At 38.9% G+C, this 25,539-nt stretch overlaps 1 protein-coding gene across 1 annotated transcript in view; it reads left to right on the top strand.

The window, feature by feature from the left end:
• Window positions 1-576: 576 nt before the first annotated feature.
• RNF169 (ring finger protein 169) overlaps window positions 577-25,539 on the top strand; it is an 83,760-nt gene continuing 58,797 nt past the window's right edge. Inside the window, exon 1 of the mRNA XM_044258539.1 lies at window positions 577-1,078. Within this exon, the coding sequence (XP_044114474.1) occupies window positions 577-1,078 (502 nt within the window). The remainder of the gene's footprint in view (window positions 1,079-25,539) is intronic.

The raw sequence follows: 25,539 nt of genomic DNA, 5'->3' as shown, positions 1-25,539 counted from the left end.
GCTCAAAAGAGTAAGAAAGAGCTGAGGCATTGAGAAAAAACCAGGAAAGTATGGTTTTGCCAGACAAGGGAAGGGAGTTCCGGGAAGGATGTGGAGAGGGAGGATATGGAGATGAGGACTGACAAGAAGCTGTTATTTTTGGTAGTTGCTGGTCACAGTAGGCCTGGTCACAACATCTACCTTCACATCAAACGAAGCATTGAGGGAAGGTTCTGGATAAGTCACATATTCCCCACTCACTTTAGCTTTAGTTATCAGGGTATTGCAGGATAAATACGTGTAATTACTTCATAAAGTTTAATATCGCTCAGAATTTCCAAATCCCCTCGGTCCTCAACTTCATCTGGTTCAATAAGAGGAAATTGCAGACTGGAGGGCGAGGCTGAAGACTGCATATAGGGTAACTCATAAATATCAATGAGCCTCCGCTTTTCGCCAATCAGACCCGGAGAAAACCAGCCCCGGGGTCCCTGGAGCCCCGCCCCCTCATAAATATGTAGCAGCACCGCCCGCCGCGCTGCCCCGCCCTCTACTCTTCTCCCTCGCAACGGACTCTCCCTTCAAACGGGAAACAAGATGGCGGCGGCAGGTCCGAGTACGCGGGCCTCTTCCGCGGCGGCAGCGGCGGCTCTCAGTCGGCGGGGCAGACGGGGCCGCTGTGACGAGATGGCGGCAGTCAAGACTGGGGCCCCGGGCGCAGCCTCTGGCCCCGCGCTGCTGGTGTTGCCATCACCGCTGCTGCAGCCGCCGCCACCGCCGCGGCCGGAGGAGTCGGGCTGCGCCGGGTGCTTGGAGACCCCGGGGGAAGCGGCGGCCCTGCCGTGCGGCCACTCGCTGTGCCGAGGCTGCGCCCAGCGCGCCGCCGACGCGGCGGGCCCGGGTTGCCCCCGCTGCAGAGCCCGCGGCCCTACTTGGGCCCGCCGTCGGGCCCGCGACGACGGCCAGGCCGACGCGGAGGTGCAGGGCGAGCGCACCCGCCGCGGCCAGCCGGAGCGCTGCCGCCCGCGCCGGGACGGGGGCGCGGCCGCCGCGGGGCCCAGGCCGGAGCAGGAGCCGCGCGCCGGGGCTGCAGAGCCAGGTGGAGCTACCCCTCCTCCCCTTGGGGTCCGGAGCGAGGCCGAGCGCGCCCGGCCTGGCCTGGTTAGGGGTTGGGGGGGGGGTCCCAGGCCGTACTCGAGCGGCCGTATAGAGTTCTCGTGGGGTTGGAACTGGGCTGTGTCCAGGTGCATCTGTTTGTGAATTTTGAACTTCAGAATGAAGTACGGGTGGAATGGATTTGGAACGGCGGTGAGGGGATCCCGCGCCTTACGGAAGTCAGAAGTTTGGAGGGAAACAGCATTCTTGGAACAAGTTAGGGCCAGGTTGGAATGGTGTGTGGGAGAAGGGTTCCGAACTTTGCAGGGGCCCTGGAGGATCAGAGAAGTGCTTGGTTTAGTATTGGGTGAGGAGCTGGGGCGCGAACTGCGTGTAAAGAAGTGGCTCCTGGGCCTGAATGGATCAGTGAGAGGTATGGAGTATCTGGAATTAAGGGGACGGGTTGCACTTGAGGATGTGAAGGGAGCTTTTCAGACTTGAGTGTAAAGTAGGTTGAGAGAATGAACTCACATGTGCAGTTTTCACAAAGTCTTGAAAAATGCATGCGTAGAACAGAATAAGGAAGCAGTAAATCAGGGTTAATTATATTTATAATAATTCCAGAAGTTAATAAGCTCCAGTAGTGCTGGAGACAAAACAAAACAAAACTGGATGGGGTATAAAAGTTTCGTAAATGGAGATTGGTTGGCAGGGGCTGCTTCTACCTCTATGGCAGTGTAGGTTTCCTGCTATCATCCTGGGAGTAAAAAGTCTGTTGCAGGACTGTTGCTTTAAACTTCTTGCCTTTCTTTACATTGCATAGCCTGCCACTCTTTGGTGCTGAACTTGACATGGGAAGTGTCCTGTAAAAACCACAAAACAAAACTCTTCTAACTTCAGACTCTCTCTGACACATCCGATTGATACAACATCTACAGCTATTTGATAAGAAATGTTTGCCTAGGAGGAGATTTTCAAGAAGCATAATTAGGAAAGGCCAGATATTTGCACTTTCTGTGTTGGGAATTCTGTGTGGGGAATTCAGTAGGGAAAAGAATGCGTTGCTTGTGTATGAAAGTGCAGTCCCCAGAAACTACAGGTTCCAGAATGCAGTCTGTTGTGATTTGAGCGGACACCTGCCACTGGCCTAGGATACCTTACTTTTTATTTCTAAGTCTTATTTTCTGTGTTCCTTGTTACTCCTTTTAAGCTCCACAACATCCTTATGAGATAGGTACTTTTATTTCCATTTTACAGATGAAACTGAGACCCAGAGAGGTTAAATAATTTGCCTTAAGGATGAAAACCCAGTTCCATCTGATTGCTGCTCAAATCAGGCAAGAAGGTCTCCTCAGATGTCATCTAATTTATGGGTGCTGTATGATGTTCTCATATGCTCTTTAATTTGCTTCACATTCTGAGATTATGGGAAAGAAAAGCATTTCTCATGTTTCCCTACTAGTACTATTGATTTTATGGTCAAATAGGATAGAAATTTGTATTCTTATTTCTAAAGTCTGGACTTCTCAGTGAAATAGTCTGAAATTTGATCCATGAGAGGGATATATGCAAACTTTTTCCCTTGAAGAAATTTGTCATAAAGTGTATCATAATTAAGGAAAATTATATAAAATGAGACTCCAAATTAGGATCTATTGAATCACTGAGTATCCACCAATTACTTTATATGTTTATGAGGACTGTGATGAAAAATGTTTTTCCTTAAATATTCTTGTGTGAGTGTATATAATTACAGGCTTATTAAGTCAAGTCATTATAGAAGAATATTGCTGAGCAGGGTTTGGGATTTATCTTCTAGCTTCAGTGTGTCGCCTGGACTTCTTGAAGTTATATACAATTTTTTTACTTTAAAATTTTACTATGCAGTGTATTGACATAATGCAAACAAAAATATAACAAAGTATGCAATGGAAAGTTTCCTCCTACCCCTTTACTCATTTTCCACGAACATCAAAATTCTCGTTTATTCCAGTTTATGTTTATATATAAAAATTCAGGTATAGTTTTTGATCTTTTTACACAAAAGTTTGCATATTGTATACACTGTAACTTGCTTTTGTTCATGTAACAATACATGATGGAAATCTTTTCATATCAGTATATGAAAGGTTTCTTTATCCTACTTACAGCTGCAAGGAGTTTGTTGAATGGCTGTAACGATTTACTTAAGCATCATGGTAGACATTTAGGTTGTTTCCAATCTTTTACTATTATAAATAGCTGTTCATAAAATTGTTATATACACATGTATGTGCACTGTTAAGGAGAGGTCACCTATAGCTTTCACCAGATTCTCAAAGGGTTGAAAAAGAAAGCGAGGAACCATTGTTTTAACACAGGTCCCTCATTCTACAGAAGGGAGAACTGAGGCCCAGAGTAGAAAGTGACCACAGGCACCTGGGTGGCTCAGTTGGTTAGGTTCAGGTTATGATCCCAGGGTCCTCGGATCATGCCTGTCTCTCCCTTCCCTCTACTGCTACCCTGCTTGTGCTCTCTCGCTCAAAAAAAAAAAAAAAAAAGTTACCAGCTAATCGTCATCATGAGTGAGTAGCAGATAATCAAGTACTAAAAGGGTACCCCCTAAATAACCCAATAAACATAGTCTGATTCCCTGTTAAATCCTCATGATGGTTTTTAATAGGGAAAACTAAAGACCAGTTTTATAAGTATTTACATTGTGTTTTTGAGTGGGAAACAGCAATAGAATTAGCAATTTTAGGTATATTCAGAGGTATATTGCTTAGCAATATTCTTTTGGCCTAGTTAGGCCAATTGATAAAAGAAAGGTCAAGACTGCTTTATAATACTGGAAATTAAATTTTGTAGTAAATGCACTGGTTTTTAAGTGAAATTCTTAAAATTTAGTTGAAGCCTCATGGCTCTTTTAGAATTGACTTGTCTATGAATTAAGTGTAAGAGTTTGTGCTTGTTGAAATTTTGGTTGTGTTGGTGACATTTTTGTTTTTTGCCAGCTTCTTGGCAAGCTTTAAATTTCAGGACCTTAAGGACTCTTGTGTAAAATGTTTTGTTTTATTATATGCATTGTCAGTTTGCTTTTGGATACAGTATCAGTTGATTTGTGCAACATTGTGTGAAGGCTACTTCATGTTTCTAAAGGAGCTGTAGCTTGTTGTATATACTGGTATAGTATTTGGACCATTTAGAGCAATACTCACAAGTATGTAATGAATGCCTTTGCTCTGCCAGCCAGGCACTGTTCTAGGACCTTGGGAGACATTAGTGAATGAAATATTCAAAGATTTCTTTCTTGTGGAGTTTTTATTCTAAATGTAGAGACAGTCTTGGTCTATTGATTAAAAAAAAAAACAATGGAACACACACAGACATAGATAGCTACCTTTACAGCTGCCGTAGATCCTTGAATAACAGGAGTTTGAATTCTGTGTGTCCACCTATAAGTGGATTTTTTTTCAAAGACCACATTACAATGCCGTAAATGTATTTTCTCTTTCTTAGGATTTTCCTAACATTTTCTTTTCTCTAGCTTTATTGTAAGAATATAGTATATAATGCACATAACATACAAAATATATGCTAATCAGCAGTTTATGTTATCAGTAAGGCATCCGGTCAGTGGTGGGCTATGAGTAATGTTTTGGGGAATCAGAAGTTACCGTGGATTTTTGACTGTACCAGGGGTCAGTGCCCCTCACCCCTGTATTGTTCAATGGTCAGTTGTATATACAACACCAATACTTAAGTCTCATTGGTAATAATTATATTTTTATAATATATATAATATGTAATATATATTTATATAATATGTAAAATAGTATACATAATATTTTATATAATGTGTAATATATCATATTAAATATTATAAAATATAATTATTACCAATGAGACTTAAGTATATATTACATAATAATGAATTTTAAGAATTCATTTACTCTTGATTTGAAATCAAGAGTGATCATTCTAAATTACACTGCCTTTGAACTTGAAACCAAGACCTTGGGGTGCATGTGGGTGGCTCAGTGGATTAAGTGTCTGCCTTCCGCTTGGGTCATGATCCCAGAGTTCTGGGATCAAGCCCCATGGTGGGCTCCCTGCTCAGCAGGGAGTCTGCTTCTCCCTCTCCCACTGCCCCTCCCTACTGCTTGTGTTCTCTCTCTCTCTCAAATAAATAAATAAATAAATAAAATATTAGTAAGAAAGAAAGAAAGAGGAGCCAAGACCTTTTAGGACAGTTCTTTTTCTTCTATCATGGGTAACAATTGAAAAGTTAGACAAAGGCCAATGAGTGTTTTAAACTGGCAGTTAGAACTTTTAAAAAATTTTTAGTGTTAAAGTGCATTGCAGAGGGGTGTCTGGGTGGCTCAGTGGATTAAGCCTCTGCCTTCAGCTCAGGTCATGATCTCAGGATCCTGGGATCGAGCCCCGGGTCGCAGGGAGCCTGCTTCCCCACCTTTCTCTGCCTGCTTCTCTGCCTACTTGTGATCTCTCCCTCTGTCAAATAAAATCTTTAAAAAAAAAAAGTACATTGCAGAAATTGAATAGTACCTCATTTATCCCTTCATTGTAATCCTACCCAACCTTCCTGTTCACTTAGGGTTAACATTTTCATTTTAAAAATTTCCTCTTTCTGTGACAGACAAGTAGTTCTGGTTTATTACTCAGTTGGCAGACAATGTTTGCTATGTGTGCAGCCTAAATTGCATTTAGGACTAACGAATAATGAAATCATGTGATTGTAGTGTAAAAGGACAAGAATTCCCCTCATCTTTAAGGATTTGTTTTAAAATGTATAAAATGAGTCAACTTTTTATCCTTAATGAGATATAGTCCAGAGTTTGAGAGTGTCTTTAATGTGTTATACTAATGCAGGAAACAACTCAGAATGAGATAACCTCACCAACTAAACATTAATTGCCATTGGAGGACCATATCTATTCTATAGAATTCAGGATTGAGCAGCAGGAATTTAGGAGGTATTTGTTTTTGTCCATTCATATTTCTACTCCTGCCTAACTTCCAGTTAATCTGGTTGAGTTGCTTATTACCCTTGAATTCATTTATAGCTGAGTTTTTTTGAGTGTAGGATATAGGATATGTTTGTCAAATAGCATTCCACTAATTCAATGAGCATTTTTGGAGTGCGTGCTCTGTAAGATAATACAATAAAAAAGATGGGTAAGACACGGTCCCTGTCTTATGTCTATGAGATTCCATAAGCTGGTTGGACAAACACCTCACCAAATAACATTACAAAGTGGTAAGTGAGGTAAAAGTGAGGAGAGCTGAGGTATTTGAACTATATGTTGAGAAGAATAGGAATTCATCAGATGAGGGAGGAGGGAATGGCCATTCAGGAAGAAGAACCTGTATGTACAAAAGCATGAAGACTCTTGGCATATTCAGGGACTGACAGGGGTTAAATATTGATGGAAATTTGGACTGGAGTGGGAGGGAGAAGAGAAGGGACTGTGGAAGTTAGATCACAAAGTCGTGATTAAAGAATTTGGAACTTGGGATACCTGGGTGGCTCAGTCGGTTAAGCCACTGCCTTCAGCTCAGGTCATGATCCCAGGGTCCTGGGATCGAGTCCCACATCGGGCTCCCTCCTCGGTGGGGAGCCTGCTTCTCTCTCTGCCTCTGCCTGCCACTCTGCCTACTTGTGTTATTTATCTCTTTCTCTCTCTGACAAATAAATAAATAAATAAATAAATAAGATCTTTAAAGAATTTGGAACTTTATCCTGTAGATAATGCAGAGCCCTTACAGATTTTTTTGAGGGAGAGGGGGAGATAATCTCAGTCTCACCACCCTGAGATCATGACCTGAGCTGAAATCAAGGCAGATGCTTTTCTTTTTTTTTTTAATTTTAAAGATTTTATTCACTTATTTGACAAAGAGACACACCGAGAGAGGGAACACAGCAGAGGGAGTGGGAGAGGGAGAAGCAGGGTCCCCGCTAAGCAGGGAGCCTGATGTGGGGCTCGATCCCAGGACCTTGGGATCATGACCTGAGCTGAAGGCAGACGCTTAACGACTGAGCTACCCAGACACTCCAAGAGACAGATGCTTAACTGACTGAGCCACTCACGCATTCCTGCCCTTAAAGATTTTTAAGTAAGTGGAATGACATCATCATAATGTGCTTGGTTGGAATATGGAGGGAAGAGGTGAATAAAAACAAGGAAGGGAGTCCAGCCAGAGGGCTATTTTAGTAGTTCAGGCAAGAGATAAAGAGAGGCTGGACTAAAGCAGGAACTATGAGGATGTTTCCTTCAGTCATGCATTAATTTAGTAACCATTTGAGGCTCTTCTATATGCTGGGCACTGGAACTACAAAAAGAATAAAAACATGGTTCTTTCTCTTCAAGGTGGTATAGTTGGGAAGATTATATATTGGTGTATAAATATGCCATTGAAATGTGTAATAAATGCACTTATAACCATAATCCAAGATATAATTGTAGAAGGCAATAAGATATATATTATGAGAGCCAGTTAACAGAGCAGGATCTGGAGACAGATTGCCTGTATTTGAATTCCAGCTCTGCCATTTATAGCTGTGTGTTCTTGGGTACATTGCTTGACCTTGCCTTAGTTTCCTCATTTAGAAAATGGGGATAGTAATAGCAAAATCAGAAGGTTGTTGTTAAGACTAAGTGAATTATTAGAATGCATGGCATATAAAGAGCTCAAGGAATGTTAGCCATTTCATAGTGAAGAGGATCAAACTTGGATGGGTCAGGAATGGCTGCAGTAAAAGTTAAGACACTTGACCCTGAGTATTCAGTAGGTGGATGAGGGCAGGATAAAGATGAGGGAAATCAGTATATTTAGAAGCACAGGAGTATGAAGTAACAAGGAGACCTCTAGGGATTGTAAGTAGGAGTTGTTGGAGCAAAAAGTGTGTGTGGGAGAGGGGAAGGAGATGGAATTCCAGAAATAAGCAGTTACTGGATAATAGTGGACTTTGAATGCTGTGCTCAGGAGTAAGGATCCACTGAAGAGTTTTAAAGAGGAGTTCCATCCTTGCATTTTAGAGTGATTACTCCTACGGGGTTAATGTAGGAAATAGATTGGAGAACCCAGATGCTCTTTTAAGAAGATGGATAACTGAGTTAAGAAGACTCCTCTGCTACAAATATCCAGAAAAGCTGGATGATATAGAACTAACAGGTTTTTTTTTTTTTTTTTAAGATTTTATTTATTTATTTGACAGCAAGAGCAGGAACACAAGCAGGGGGAGCGGGAGAAGGAGAAGCAGGCTTCCCTCCAAGCAGGGAGCTTGATGTGGGGCTTGATCCCAGGACCTTGGGATCATGACCTGAGCTGAAGGCAGACACCTAATGGCTGAGCTACCCAGGAGCCCCTGAACTAACATTTTTTTAAAGTGCATTCCTGAGCTTGCAGGAAATAGAGGAAAATCTCCAGGTTCTAGAAATACAAATGAAACTAAAAACCAGAGCTTTAGTAAGCCTTGAGCTCATGCTGTGCTGTCCTGGAGTAGGGTGATGGGGCGGGGTGAGGGGTTATTTCTGGTTTCTATTCCTAATGGACTAAGTTTTAACCATGTAGAAAAAGGAACCAAAACTAAAACTTCTGCACAAAACTGGGATTCTTTTTTTTTTTTTTTTAAGATTTTATTCATTTATTTGTCAGAAGGAGAGAGGGAGAAAGTACACAAGCAGGCAGAGAGGCAGGCAGAGGAAGAGGGAGAAGCAGGCTCCCCGCTGAGCAAGGAGCCCGATGTGAGGCTTGATCCCAGGATCCCGGGATCATGACCTGAGCTGAAGGCAGCAGCTTAACCCACTGAGCCACCCAGGCGTCCCCAAAACCGGGATTCTTGATGTGCCTTCAAAGTACAAGGGTGGGTAGAGAAAAATCTTCCCACTGACACAAGCCAGTAATAAGAAATCTTGTCTTGATTTGCCTGGGTTCGATGCAGAGAGGAAATGGGCAAAAAGGCTTCTCTGAGGAATCGAGGCACAAGATACATGCCTTGCTTATATTTAGGATCTGAGTTTATATTATATGGTTTAAGTATCACCAGGCTGAGAAATTAATATAAAAGCTGACTCCAAACTAGTAATACCCCTGGGTCACCTGGAGAAAGGAAAAACAAGACTCCAAGGGGTACTTGGGGTACCCCAGCTTGGGCCAGAAGAGATTCTCTAAGAAAGAATCCCAGCTGAAGATGAACTTATAATTAAATGTGACACATGTGGAAACCATTTTCTAACATAAATGAGAGTTAGTAGATACAACAAGCAAGAGGATTATATCTCTGGGAACCAGCATAGTAGAATAGCAGCTTGAATGATAATTTAAATTAACATATTTTAAGTGACTAAAGACATTAAAGAATTAATTGACATCCTAGAAAATGAGTAAGATGTTATGAAACAGGTACATTTGAAAAAGAGCTAAACATAATGAAAAATATAGTCCGTTAGGTTAAAAAAAAAAAAACTCAGTAAATAAGCAGTAGCTTACACAGATGAAGAGAAAATCACTAAACTGGGAATTAGATATATGGAAATCCTGAGAACAAAACAGTAAACAATGAAGGAAAATCTGAAAGTGGGGAAGAAAAATGAAAGATGAAGAAGACCCAACATGTAATAATAATTACAGAAGGAGAAGAGTAGAATGAGGAGACATGGAATTGTAAGAGATGATGACTTGAGAATATTTCAGAATTAATAGAAAGATGTGAATCCTTAGGTTTTAGATTTAAGAGGCTCTAGAAATAATTAAATGAACAACAACAACAAAAAACCCCCCACAACCACACACATTGCAGTGAAACTGTAGAACAACAAAGGCACTTTAAAAAGCAACCAGAAAGGGGTGCCTGGGTGGCTCAGTGGGTTAAGCCACTGCCTTCGGCTCAGGTCATGATCTCAGGGTCCTGGGATCGAGTCCCGCATTGGTCTCTCTGCTCAGTAGGAAGCCTGCTTCCTCCTCTCTCTCTGCCTGCCTCTCTGCCTACTTGTGATCTCTCTCTGTCAAATAAATAAATAAAATCTTTAAAAAAAAAAAAAAAAAGCAACCAGGAAGAAAAGAGGAGCAACAGACCGAGATCAGACATCTTGTAATCAACAAGAGAGGCCAGAAGAAAATAGAATAATGTCTTCTAGTGTTGACAGAGATCTGAATTTTGTATTCAGCTAAATTATCATTCAAGAGTGAGGGAAAAATAAAAATATTTTCAGATAAACAAAAATACGGAGTATTTACCATGCTATTTCTGAAAGAACTCTTACGCTAAAGAATGTATTTCAGGAAGAAAGAAATGTAACGGGAGAAAGTAGGATACAAGAAATCATGGTGAAGAGAGAAATTGGTGTGTAAACTAAGCCAAGATTGACCATATAAAACAAAAATAATGATGATTATTTTGTGGGGGCCAAAACCAAAGTGGAACTAAAATATTAGACAAGGATAAAATGTAAACTGGGAGGGAAAGTGGTCAGTATTAAAAAGTTATAAGTTTCCATATATAGTTCAGGGAGATAGAGATATTGATTAACTTTAGGCTCTTGGATGCATATTAAAAATTTAAGGGTATCCGCTAAAAGAAATACTATGAATAACTTGATCTGCTGCATTTATAGAGAAACATACCTTTCCCAAATTAGAGAATATGCATTCCTTTTAAACGAATATAGAATGTGCACATAATTAGGCTCATAAAGTTTCAACAAATACCAAAGATTGCTATATAAACCATGTTATCTGACCCCAATAGAGTAAAATTAGAAATTACTGACAAATATAACCAATATCCCTCCTAGTCTGTTTAGAAATTAAAAATGCAAAAACAGACTTATATATGTATGGTAAAAAACAAAATCATGGAAATTGGAATATAATTGGAATTGAGTAACAGTGGAAACAACTCTTTCAGAATCTGTGGAATACAGCTAAAGCAAAACTAAGGAAAATTTAAGTGCCTATATTATATTTCATTGAATCTTAGGTTGCCATCTTTTGTAAGATGCACTATCATTTACCAAACAATGCTTTCCTATCACTTAGACCTTTTAACTTTATGCTTCTTGCAAGAGCTCTTATAAATTTATTTATAGATTTAACATATGACTAGAGCATGTATTTATAAAAGGAAGTGAAGTAATAGATTAGGATATTCCTGTTCATGATTCTTCTAAATCAGGTTTCAACTGAATCATAGAGGTTTGTGTTTTTCTACCTAGTATTGCTTACTGTGTCAGAGAGATCATTGGTGATACAGCATTTCTTAAAAGAGTGCCCTATAGCTATCCTTATCATTTTCTTTGACACTGCTGGCACCCAGCAAGTTTTGATGCTGATGCTTTCTTGAGCTTGCCAAATGGCTTCAACAAAAGCTTTTCAGATGAGACTCATAGTTCTTTGTCAGATGGTCTAAATAGGTTTGTTGGCTAATATTGAGAGATTACAATTGTCCAATCATGCCACCAGGCATAGCCACCAAATCACTACATTTTTTTTTGCAAGCTTATTCTGTAATTATCTACATTTATGCATAAGCAAGGACAGGGGGATCGTCACTGCAGCCTGAATAATAGGACTTAAGTTGTAAGAAACATCCCAGTTTCAGAGATGTTAACGTGAAGAAATATACGTCTTAGAATCTGAAGGTATTTCTATTTTTTAAAGATTTTATTTATTTATTTGTCAGAGAGAGAGAGTATAAGCAGACGGAGTAGCAGGTAGAGGCAGAGGGAGAAGCAGGCTTCCTGCTAAGCAAGGAGCCCAATGTGGGGCTCGATCCCAGGACCCTGGGATCATGACCTGAGCCAGAGCCCGAATCTTCAAGGTATTTGAATTGAAAGACTGAAAATTATTATTAATTATTATTTTTTGAAGATTTTATTTATTGATTTGACAGAGACACAGCAAGAGAGGGAACACAAACAGAGGGAGCAGGCTTCCTGCTGAGCAGGGAGCCCAGTGCAGGCCCAATCCCAGGACTCTGGGATTATGACCTGAGCTGAAGGCAGCCGCTTAGCGACTCAGCCACCCAGGTACCCCTGAAAATTATCTTTTAAAGATTTATGTATTTATTTGAGAGAGAGAGAGACTGCAGGGGGTGAGGCAGAGGGAGAGAAAGTCTCAGACTCTGCACTGTGCACAGAGCCCAATGCGGGCTTGATCTCATGGTTCTAGAGATCACCACTTGAGCTGAAACCAAGACTGTGCCACCCAGGTGCCCCAAGACTGGAAATTATTGAGTTAAGCGGCCAGCTGAAGAAGGTAGGAAAGTGACAGCAGATTAAATCCAAAGGAAGTAGAAGATCAGAAAGAATAAAGATAATAGGAATTAATGGAATAGAAAACAAACAGTGAAGAGGATTAATAAAGCCAAAATGGGAATTTCACAGAAGGTACTAATATAAGATTTATATTATAGACAGATCTCTGGCAAGATTGGCCAAAGAAAAAAACAAGAAGTCATAAATGTTAGGAATGAAATAGGGAACACAGCTATAGATATGATAAATATATAAAAATGCCATAAATATAGAATATGGAATTTTATGCCATGAGTTTGAAAAGTATAAATAGTCAACTTCCTGGAAAATGCAAACTGTCAGAGCTTACTCAAGAATAAATAGAAAATATGAATAAAAGTATAACTAAAAAAGAACTTAAATAGTAAAATCTATTTGTAATATGGGTAATATAAATATTATATTTATGTTTATAGTATAAATATTATAAGTAATATGGGGATATAATAAGCAAAATCTAGAATGTTGGGAACTGCAGGATACACGGCCCATTTTTTTCCCGCAAATAAGGTGAAGAAGAAGAAGAGGAGAGGTGGGAAGGAAGAGGAAGAAGGAAAAGAGCAATAGAAAGAAAACCTATAGATTAAAAGATACAACAAATTTAAGGGTATGAACTTATTTGGATCCTGGCTTGAAAAACTATAAAAACATTTGACAGGAAATTGAATACTGAGTAGATGTTTGTTGGTATTAAAGATTATGAAATCTTTAATGTGACAATAGTTTTCTAGTTCCATGTTTTGAAAGAGTCCTTTAGGAGAGATACTAGGATGATATGATATGTGGGATTTGTTTCAAAAATCATCCCTTCAAGGGGTGGGTGGGGGAAGGTAATGATGGGGATTATATGAAATATGATTGGCAATGAATTGTTGAAGCTGGGGGAATGGATAGGTTGGGGTTCATTATATACAAGTCTCTCTAAAAAATATTTGAGACTTTTCCGTAATAAAAAGTGGAAGAAAAATTCTATCCATTAAAGAAGCACCAGGCACAGAGTTTTACAGGTTATCTAAATATTGCAGGATGGGTGATTCTTATGCAAACTATTCTGGGGAATAAAAGTGTTCCCAGATTCATTTTGGAGGGCTTTTACAACTGGATATCAAAATCATACTAGGACAGGATAAGAAAGGAAAAATACTGGCCAATCTCCTAAATGTATATTTAAAAAATCCCAAGTGAGATACATGCTAAGTTAGTACATTTAAAAAAAATCATAACCAAGTAGCATTTATTCTAGGAATGCGAGTTCAATGTAACATTAAGAATCTAATGTGGGGCGCCTGGTGGCTCATTTAAGTTTCTGCCTTTAGGTCATGATCTGTGGGTCCTGGGATCAGCCCTGCATTGGACTCCCTGCTCAGTGGGGAGTCTGCTTCTCCCTCTCCCTCTGCCTCCTCCCCCTTGCTCATGCTCTATCTTTCATATAAATAAAATCTTTTTTTTTAAAATAAAATCTTTAAAAAAATGTTATTCACTTTATTAATGAACTCAAGGAAAATAAAATCCTAGATCATCTCAACAGATTCTTAAAAGAGTATTTGATGGAATTTGCCACTCATTATTTACAAAGCAAAAACACTTGGAACAGAAGGAAACTTTTAAAAATTTATTTATTTTTTAATTTATTTGACAGTGAGAGAGGGAACACAAGCCGGGGGTGGGAGGTGGGAGAGGGAGAACCAGGCTTCCCACAGAGCAGGGTGCCTGATATGGGGCTCAATCCCGGGACCCTGGCTCATGACCTGAGTCGAAGGCAGACACCCAATGACTGAGCTACCCAGGTGCCCCAGGAGGAAACTTTTTAAGGTGGAACTTGTCAATAAGGATGTTTAGTGGCCAAGAACAGTCAAGACCGTTTTGGAGCACATTACTTTATCAAATTAATTAAACTATTATAAAGCTGTATTAATTAAAACAGTGAGGTATTGGTGTCAGGATAGTTGGATAACCAATGTTAAATAATTAAAAATTCCAAAAAAAAAAAAATAAAGAGTCCAGTAACATGCTCTCATATATTTGAATTTGGTAGATGACAGGTGGCATTATAGATCAGTGGGGCAAAGACACCATATTCAGGTGTTGTGGTTAGGTAGCCAACCTTAGAGAAAGCAGGGGAAAAAAAATAGATCTTTACCTTATAGCATATACAAAAAATTAATTCCAGATGAATTAAAGGTCAGACTATAAAGCTTAAGAAATACTAGAAGTATTTCTGTGAAAATGGGGTAGAGAAGTATTCTTCATACAAACAAACAGCATAAAGGAAAGATTGATAATTTGACACATAAAGGTAAAACACTTTTGTATGATAAAAGATATTATAAAGTAAGAAGATACACCATGGGGTGGAAGAAAATATTTTCAATGAAATAACTGAAATATTTTGCCAGTTATTTCATTGAAAATGAATTTGGCAAAATATATGAGGAACCACAAATCGCTATGACAGACACCTCACTAGAAAAGTGGTGAGGGGATATAGACATTTCATAGAGGAGGAAAACTGAAAGGCCACAAACATCTGGAACGATGCTCACTATCATTGGTAATTTGGGAAATACAAATTAAACCAATGATGAGAGGCCATCAGATTGGCATGATTTATGATCAGTTATTGATAATTAATAATGGAGAACTACATGCTGCTGGAAGAGTATAAGCTGGTACAATCATTTTGGAGAGCAGTTTGGCCACACTTAGTAAGGTTGAAGAGCTACATTTCTTACCATGTAGCAATTCCATCAATAGGTGTCTGCCCTATACAGAAATATGTGTATGACATATATATTCATATATATATACCTATACACATGACAAGATTTTAAAAAATGATACTATCTATAGTACTGGAAAAAATAATAACAGCTGTCCTTGGTGGGGAAAGAGAAGGGGATGAATAATGGTTAAGACAATTATTGTCTGTCTTTCCAGAGAAATCCAATGTTAATAATTATACATTTCCTGCCAGACTTTACTAGCTTGTTTCCAGTGATTGCCAAGTGTATATGGCTTTTTAATGATAAGAATTAGTAAAAGAAATGGTTTAACTTTCTTTTGATATATAGGGTCATGTTGATGATTAACCACTGTGGTGATGAGGGAAGATTCTGTTGCCTCAGGATATCACTCATATATCCTGTAGTATCGGAAGTTCTCTTTAGGTCCCTTATTCTTGTGGTTCTTTAACAATGCAGGTACTTCTGAGAGAGAAATAGATCAACTTGTTCATGTACCGTAGGGAGGTTTTTATCAGACTTCTGCATTCTTCAAATTAGGATGGTTTTGGAGAGGGAGTTAGCATTTATGGAATTTACTTTGTACTAGGTCCCATATGTTAGGTTTTACAGTTTATTTACTAGACATTTACAAAGTACCTCATCTGTGTAAGTCATTGAAGTAGATACTTAGAAAGGATGGACTTGAAGAGAACAAGAATGTCTAGAGGAGGAACACTGAAGGAAGAAGGATTATCTTTCATACTTAGTAACTGTGCCTCAGTCTAATTTAGAAGATTAGATTAAAATAAGTGTTAGACAATTGTAATGAAGATATGTAAGGGAAGAAGAGTGTTTGCTGATATTCATACTGATAAAGATGATGCAAGACTGTCTAATTTCAACACCTCATTATCCTTTCTGGTTTTCCAAAGGAAATGGACAGTATTACTATGAAGATAGTTGTGTGCAGAAGCTGAGCTGGTTTATCCCAGATTTATACTTTCCATGAGGCTGGTATTAGCTGTTTTGATTGGAAAGATCCTTAGTTTTTTTTTTTTTTATCAGATTATACCCATTCATTGAACTCTTTTATAATATGCCTATATTATAAACTGACCCTGGGGAACCTTGGAGGTCCTTCTTGGTGACTTTATTAAAAACAGTTTAGAGAGTGGTGAAACAAACAAACAAAAAGGTCCTATTAGCATGGGTTAAAGTGAGAAAGGAGAAACTGAATATACTCTCTACTCTTTGGAGGGCTTTGCTGTAAAGGTGGGGGCAGGAAAAAGGCCAGTCTCTGGGACTAGAGCTCAGGAGTGTTTTTCTTGTTAAGATGATATTAAGTCATGTTTGTGTATTAGATTTGTGTATTTTCATATTAGGGAGAAATTGATGGTGCTGGAGAGAGTTAACTGATGAGCTTAGGTCATGAAGAAGGAAGAGAAGATGTGATTTGGAACACCAGGGGGAGATTGATCTTACACGTGAATAGGGATACTTCTACCATTCTGGTGACTCTACTCATTGCTGTCTATATTTGGAGAGTTTTAATGGTTTGAAAGTTAAGTTTTCTAGTGAATTAAAATCTGTTTGCCTAGTTCTAATATTCAAGTATTTAAAGAACATGATTATTTCTATCTGAATTTTTAGGTTGAACTTCTTAAATTAATCTCTCTGGTTCTCTTCTTCCCTTTCCAAAGGTTCTGGCCGTAAGACATTACTTAGTGATCTAGTTAATGGATATGCTTTTTGGATCCTTTTTGACCTTTTGTCACCTATGCTTACTCTGCCTAGAAGACACTGTCTTCCTGCTATATTATACTCATCTTTTAAGGCCCAGGTGAAGCATAAGTGCTTTGTGAAATTTTTTCTCACCCACATAGGAGTCAGCTACCTTCCTTTGTGCCACCACGTAAGCATGCCTGTCACTCATGTCACTGGACTTCAGTTCCACATTTGTGTATCTGGCACTACGGTGAACTCTCTGAGGTCAGAGAAGATGTTTCTTTGTTTTCAACACTTAGTATAGTACTTGGAATGTATTGGATACATAGACAATGCTTAATGAAGGAAAACGATTCCTTAGAAAAAAAATCCCTAAAAGTTTTTGATTATATGTGATGTTTCCTTTACCCTTTCAGAGGAAAGTATACCCTTATACTTTAAATAATGCCTGACTAGTGCAGAGTGTACTGGGGTGGACTGTCTCTCCATCTGGATGCTAGATTCCTAATATTGCTAAAGGTAGCATTAGCCTTACTCAACTGAATTTATCAGCAACAAAACTGGCTTGTTTGTTATTGGCATGAGCTGCTATCAGACCGTCTTCCTCGTCACATGTATTTACCACAAGATTTTTAGGCTTGAAGATAACTTATTTCCAGTTTTGGTTTGGTTTTTATTTTTCTGAGAAGCAGTGGACTTATTTTCCCTTTACTTCTATTTTGCCATTTCTCTTGTGTTTTGTCCAGTGTTTGGTTCTGTAGAACTATTAAAATGAAAACCTCAAAAGATTGGACTCTATTAAAGTTTACCTTTGCCTTAACTGTAAAGAAAAGCTTTACTACAATTCCCTTCTGACAGTATATTCTTTGAAAGACTTTAGTACGAAATGGTGCTAATAGTATTATTTCTGAAGATTTTATTTATTTATTTGACAGTGAGAGAGGGAGAGAGCGCAAGCAGGGGAGTGGCAGGCAGAAGGAGAGGAAGAAGCAGGCTCCCTGCTGAGCAGGGAGCTGCTTGATGTGGGGCTTGACCACAGGACCCTGGGATCATGATCTGAGCCAAAGGCAGATGGTTAACTGACTGAGCCACCCTGGTGCCCCAATAGTGCTAATGGTATTAAAGATTGTTCTCATTGGTTCATTCAACAAAAAATTTTTAAGCCACTATCTTACACTAGGACAGATACCTGTTTTCAAGATCATCCCTGCTTTCAAGGAAATCTTCTAGTTTGGGGAGGCAGAGGAAGAGATAAGTAATTATAACACAGGTAATAAATGCTACTACCATTGAGTTAAGTCCAGAATGTTATGAGAGCCTACAGGAAGCTAATGTCATTCTCTCTGGGTTAGTGAGAAAAGCTTCACAAAGGAGAGGGCAGTAGGCAGGGTTTTGAAGTAATCATCATCCTCTCATAGAGGAGACAGGTATGGCATATCTCGTTATAGTGAGATGTGTTAAGGCTGGAGAGGGGATCAGTATTGCAGGAATGGAAGAATGTGGCTGGAATGGTAGATTGGGTTCTGGTTATAAATCTTGGAGGCAGAGAGAAGCCAATAAAAGTAAGCAGGAGAATGATAGGGTCAGGAGTCTGTTTATATTATGAAGAACCAAGGAAGGAGTGTTGATGATAGATGTAAAGACAAAAAGAGTCAACAGGCCAGTTAGGCTACCATTTAATACACACAGAATTTGTAGAGTAGATATTGGAAGATTAGATGAGAAGAACAACCCTGTTAAACTAGATATGACTCCCATTTTACAGATGAAGAAACATAGACTTCGTAAAGACAGTATTTATCTGGTGGGTGGTAGATTTGAATGTATGTGGTATGGTTCCAAATCCTGTACTCTTTCTAATTTTGGGATCATTTCACCTTATGGAGTAGTGTGAATCATTCTTTGCTTCCAAAAGAGCAGAAAGTAAATCCAAAGGATATGGTGGGGGCAATCATATGGCGGTCTTTTTCTGCTTAGATCTACAGGGCCTTCATCTTTGCAGTGTTCCTATACCTGTGTTTGCTTCTGTGACCTCTTTTATTGTGTGTCTCATGTTGCTTTGACTGGGCTGATCCAGTGCAGGCTGCCTGTCTTTTTTTTTTTTTTTTAAAGATTTTATTTATTTATTTGAGAGAGAGAGAGAGATATCAAGATCACAAGTAGGCAGAGAGGCAGGCCAAGAGACAGGGGGAAGCAGGCTCCCGGGTGAGCAGAGAGCCTGATGCAGGGCTCTATCCCAGGACCCTGGGATCATGACCTGAGCCAATGGCAGAGGCTTAACCCACTGAGCCACCCAGGTGCTCCCTAACTGTGTCTTATTATTTGGGCCTTTTCTGGATTCAACAAGGAAACTTACTGCTTTCACTTTGCTCTTATTTAATACCTGCTTTTGCAAATCCTGTGGGTCTCTACTCTTACTCTGTCTTTCTCCCATCCATGTGTCTTAGTCAATTTGGGCTACTATAACAGAATATCATGGACTGAGGGACTTACAAACAACAGAAATTTGGGTGCCTGGGTAGTTCAGTCAGTTAAGTGTCCGCCTTTGGCTTAGGTTTTGATCTCAGGGTCCTGGGATTGAGCCCCGCATTGGGCTCCCTGCTCAGTGGGGAGCCTGCTTCTCCTCCCTACTTGTGCTATCTCTCTTGCTATCTCTGTCTCTGTCTCTCTCAAATAAATAAAATCTTTTTCTTTTAGAGATTTTATTTATTTATTCGATAGAGACACAGCAAGAGAGGAACACAAACAGGAGTGGGAGGGGGAGAAGCAGGCCTCCCACTCAGCAGGGAGCCGGATGTGGGGCTGGATCCCAGGATCCTGGGATCATGACCAAGCCTAGGGCAGATGCTTAACTACTGAGCCACCCACTTGCCCCTCAAATAAATAAAATCTTAAAAAAAAAAAAAAAACAAAAAAACCCACCAAAACAGCAGAAATTGGTTTTTCATGTTCCCAGAGGCTGGAAAGTGAAAGATCAGGTGCATATAGTTTAGTGTCACACTGGAGTCCACCTCCTAGTTCATCTTGCTATGTTCTCATTTGATAGAGGGAAGTGGGAGCTCTCTAGGGTCTCTTTCATAAGAACACTAATCCCATTCATGAGGGCTTTGCTCTCATTACCTAATCGCCTTTCCAGGGCCCCACCTTGAAATTTCATCACACTGGGGATTAAGTTTCAGCATATGCATTTTGGGGGGGATGCAAACATTTAGTTGATAACTAGAGTCAGCAGGTCAGATCCAGACTGCTGCTCATTTTTGTAATTAAAGTTTTTTTGGAACATAGCCATACTCATTCATATTGTTTATGACTGCTTTCATGCTACAATAGCAGAGTGGACAGTTGTGACAGAGACCTTATGGTCTGCAAAGCCAAAAACATTTAGTTTCTGGCCGTGAGTCTATAGCCCCAGGCTGCTCATTATTTTTTCCAGATCAAGGTACAAATCAGATTAATTTTTTAAGCAAAGGGAGCAAGATATAACTTGAAATTTGAGTATTATCGTTCATTTTTTTTAGCAATTAATTTAGTAAGTACTTTTGAGTTGCCCCACTAATATATAGAAAAAAAAAATCTCTTTTTTTCCCCCACTGAATTCCTTATACTTCCCTACAATTCTAAGAAATTTCTGTCCCTGAAAAATGTTAAGTACAATTTTTCTTTCTCCTTATGGGGAAGTTTCTGACATTTAATGAGTATTAGTTATATAGCCAACACTGTACCAGACACATTACATTAAATCATGTTTAACCATTCATAATGGTTCTGTTGAGGGAAGCACTATTATCCTTTTGGGAATAGGGAAACTGAGGGCCAGAGAAGTTGTAGTGTGCCCAGTGTCACACTGGTAAGTGATGGTGTCTAAGTGTTCTCCTCAGCCCAGGATGTTTGTACTTGTGGAATCAGGCATACTCATGTGGCTGGTAATATGCTATATTAAAAAAGCAGACAGACAAACAGATATTTAACTGAGTGACCGACACAGGTAGACATTACGATAGAGTCCCAAAAGTAGCCCCTTCATATTCTATGCAGGGGAGATTCTCCCCAAATTTGGCATTGTTTTCACATAAAAGTAAAGAAAACCGTATTCCCCAGCCTACCTATCTGACCTGTACATCTCTTCCAAACAACCTTTCTGCTCTAGCAAATCATATTCATTCACTGTCCAGCCTTCATACTTTGTGCTTCGTTATTCACACGCATTGCTCTTTCTCCATCTCTGGACTTACCTAAGTTTTACCAGTTAGTTTCTGCTTGGTCCCATCTTTTAAAAGCCTGCCTCTCTTTCCTGGTTCTCTTCCTCCTGTGGAATGGGGATGTGGGGGCTGTTGATTGCAGTGTTTGCTTGTAAACTTCATTTAGCAATTGTTTACTTGTGATATTCTGTCATTGTCTCTGTTATTTAAATATTTTGAAAAACTATAAGCTCATCTTCACTTATAAGCTTGGCGAAAGGGTCCTGTGCCTTATTTTGTGTGTATTTTCTTTTTCCACAGCAACTCCCTTTTTCTTTAATGATCATTCCTGCTTTAATTTCTTAATTTCTGGAAACTTTTTTCCTTATTCTTACATAATTTTGCAGGATAACTTGATATCTAATCACTATTTTTTTTCTTTTGTGATTTCTACAATTATATTGCTCTTCTTTTTCCCTTTGTTATTGCCATTTCTGTGTTTAATGTTTTTTGTTTTTTTTTTTAAGCAGGCTCTATGCCCATTGTGGGGCTCTAACTTACCACCCCAAGATTGAGAGTCATATACCCTACTGACTGAGCCAGATAGGCACCCCTGTTTAATAGTTTTTTTGTTTTGTTTTGTTTTTTATGTTTGAAATTATAAGGCATTCAGTCTGGCAACTTGCATCTCTCATACCTAAATGGTTTCCTGTCTTATTAATGCAATAGCTCTCATTATTAAAAAGTCTTTCTATATAATTTTCATGGTAAGATGATCAGACATTATATAGACTGCCCATAATTGGCCTAACCATTCCCTCAAAATTGGATTTTTAGGTTATTCTCAGTTTTTGTTTTATAATTATGAGTAGGGTTGCAATGAAGATCTTTTTTAAAAAGATCATTTATTTATTTATTTATTTGAAAACAAGAGAGAGAAAATGCGCATGCACAAGGGGGGGTGGGTGGACAGAGAGAGGGGGAGAAAGAGACTCCCCACTGAATGTGGAGGCCAATGCTGGGCCCAGTCCTAGGACCCTGAGATCATGACCTGAGCCAGAGTCAGACACTTAGCTGACTGAACCACTTAGAAGCCCCACAATGAAACTCTTTTTATATAAAAGTTCTTCTGTATTTTAGGTTATTTTATTCGATAGATTCCTGGAAATTAATTATTAGGTCAAAAATTATAAGCATTGTATATGTTCTTAGTATGTGGGCTATGACATTTTGATTAGATTAGTTCTTTTTTGAAGGATAGTTTTAAAATAAAAGCAGGGTAAGTTCTTGCAGGAATAATATGTGGTGTTAATTATGGTACTTAAGTAAGTAGCCTTAAGGTTTGGTATTTGGACTATAAACTAGGCTAGGCTTCACTAGTGTTAACAAAGATCACTGCCAACCTTGAATCAGCTCATGTCCTGATTGGATTGTGAGGTGATCTGCCCACATTCTGTCTGTTTGTGGAGAATGATGAATGCTCTGTGGGAATATAATAGCATCCAGAGTCTCTACAGCTTTTCATACACAATGAATGACGTTCTAACAAAAGTTACTGGGTAAACCCAGAAACCAGACCAGGAATAAAAACAGACAGTATAGAAAAAGATTCGTGGTATTCCAGTCATCTGAAAATTTATTCAGTCAGTTTCTGACTGAAGGATATTTAGGTTGTTTCCGGTCTTTAGTGTTGTGATGATCCATAGTGAACATTTTTATACTATGTCTTTGTACTACGTTTTTGTACTACGTCTGTGTATGATTTATCTTTAAGATAAAGGATACCCTTACTAACTCTTGTCTTTATCAAATTCTTTGTTCTTTACTAATCTGATATAAAGAAGTATTTTGTTTTAAGTTTTCAGTATCTTAAAATATGAGTGACATTGAACACATTTTAATAGATTTGTAAGTCATCTGAGCTTACTTTTTCCCAAAACTGCCTGTTCATGGCATTTGCCTATTGTTTTATAGGGTTGTTAGGCTTTTTTTTCCTTTTTAAAAAATTAGGGGCACCTGGGTGGCTCAGTGGGTTAAAGCCTCTGCCTTCAGCTCAGGTCATGATCCCAGGGTCCTGGGATCGAATCCCACATCAGGCTTTCTGCTTGGTGGGGAGCCTGCTTCCTTTTCTTTCCCTGCCTGCCCCTCTGCCTGCTTGTGATCTCTGTCTGTCAAATAAATAAATAAAATCTTTTAAAAAATTATTAAGTAATAAGGCATAGTAGGTAAGAGCACAGATTCTGGAGTCAGATTGCTTGGGTTCAAGTCATAGCTCCTTCATTGATAGCAGTATAGCCTTGGGCAAAATAAATGCTCTGTGCTTCAGTTTCCTTACCTAAAATGAGGATCATAGTGCCTTCCCTTTGGGTCATTATGAAAATTAGATAAGTTAATAAATGCAAAGTGCTTAGAAATGAGCCTGGCATATAATTTAAGTGCTACATAACTGCTAGCCATCATAGCTGTGCTGTGATGCTGATTGAGATGGAAATTACCCAAAGAGATTTTTTTTCTTTTTTCTTTCCCTTGCTTTTCTTTTCTCTCTCTCTCTCTCTCTCTCTTTTTTTTTTTTTTTAAAAGTAGGCTCCACACCCAATGTGGGCCTTGAACTGAGAACCCTGAGATCAAGAGTTGTGTGCTCTACCAACTGAGCCCACCAGGCACTACATCCAAAGAGATTTTTTTTTTTTTTTTAAATTTGCCCAAGGACAAATAGCTAGTAAGTAGGAGTATTCAGATTAGGATCTAGGTCTTGGGATCTGACTTCAAAGTTCTTATTCATCCAGATGTACTGATAAGATACTGAACCTATGGGGGTGAAAACTCAAGCACCGTCAGGTACCAAGACATGATTAACTTTGGCTTTGGAGTTGTTAGGGTTAACATCTTTCCAGTACAGTTGAGTGAGTTTCTCTTTCTAATTTTGTATTGAATATGCTTTGACAATGATACTTCATTCCTGAGGTTTGGTACAATTAGAAAAATGCCTGTTTTATATTTAGTTTTGTTTGTTTGCCTTTATTAGTAACCAGTCACCCTACCCCAGAGAAAATCCTTTTCAGGAAGGAACTTCAAGGAAGTACAGCTGCTCCTACAGTTCACATTAGACTGAGTGCAGTGCTCAGCTTAAGTCACCAGCCATAGGTGGTGTCATTCTTAAGGCATCATATCCTTAGAGGGTTTCTCTTCCTGTTAAACATAGTCATTGTTGGAGGAAAGGCATTAAGAATTCCTATAACCATTGGATTCATTTACAAATACCAAGATATTCAGCACCTCGGTGACACCTGAAGTAGTTTCTAGCATGTCTTTCTGTGCAGTGAAGGAAGTGTGAGTAGTTGTTTCTGTACTGATAAAATTTGAAAATCCCTGTAGAAGGTGGTGGAGGAATTGGGTTTGGGACTAACTCCTCTGGACTAAGGAGGGTGATGGTGTTTTTTGTCTCCCCCATTATTGATAACATTCACCAGATAGATTTGTTACTAAGGATGAACTTAAAATGACATTATAACCACCCAAAGTCTATAGTTTACTTTTAGGTTTCACTCTTGTTGTACATGCTATGGGTTTGGGAGAAAAAACACATAATGACATATATCCATCTGTAATATCATACAGAGTTTTTTTTTTTTATTGCTCTAAGAATCCTCTGAATTCTGCCACTTCATCCCCACTACCCTCCATTCCTGGCAACCACTGATCTTTTTATTGTTTCCATAATTTTGTCTTTTCTAGAATGTCCTATGGTTGGAATCATTCAGTATGTAGCTTTTTCAGAAGGGCTTCTTTGACTAAGTACTACGCATTTAAGTTTCCTCCATGTCATCTCATGTCTTTAATAGCTTATTTCTTTGTAACACTAAATATTCCATTTTCTGTCTGTACCACAATTTATCCATTTACCTACTAAAGGATATTTTGGTTGCGTCCAAGTTTTGGCAGTTATGAATAAAGCAGATAAAAATATCTTTGTGCAGGGTTTTGTATGGACATAAGTTTTTATCTCATTTGGGTAAATATTAAGGAGTGCAGTTGCTGGATCATATGGTAGGACTATGTTTAGTTTTCTAAGAAACTGCCAGATATGTCTTCCAAAGTGGCTGTACCATTTTGCATTCCCACCAGCAATGAATGAGTTCCTTTTGCTCCACATCCTCCCCAGCATTTGGTGTTGTCAGTGTTTTGGATTTTGACAATTCTAAGAGGTGTGGAGCAGTAGTATCTTGTTTCAATCTGTAATTCTTTAATGACATACAATATGGAGTGTCTTTTTATGTGCTTATTTTCCATGTGAATATTTTTGGTGAGGTGTCTCTTAAGGTCTTTTGCCCATTTAAAAAAAAATTAGGTTGTTTTCTTACTTTTGAATTTTAATAGTTATTGGTATATTTTATTTTTTTTTTTTTTACTCTTTCTTTCTTTCTCTCTTTCTTTCTTTTTTTTTGTAATCTCCACGCCCAACGAGGGGCTCAAACTCTCCACCCTATTAAGAGTTGCATGCTCTACCAATTGAGCCAGCCAGGCACCACTAGTTCTTTATATATT

The sequence above is a fragment of the Neovison vison genome, chromosome 7, assembly GCF_020171115.1.
Source record: "Neovison vison isolate M4711 chromosome 7, ASM_NN_V1, whole genome shotgun sequence".
Classification (NCBI taxonomy): Eukaryota; Metazoa; Chordata; class Mammalia; order Carnivora; family Mustelidae; genus Neogale; species Neogale vison.
This window is presented reverse-complemented; position numbering and strand designations above follow the sequence as displayed.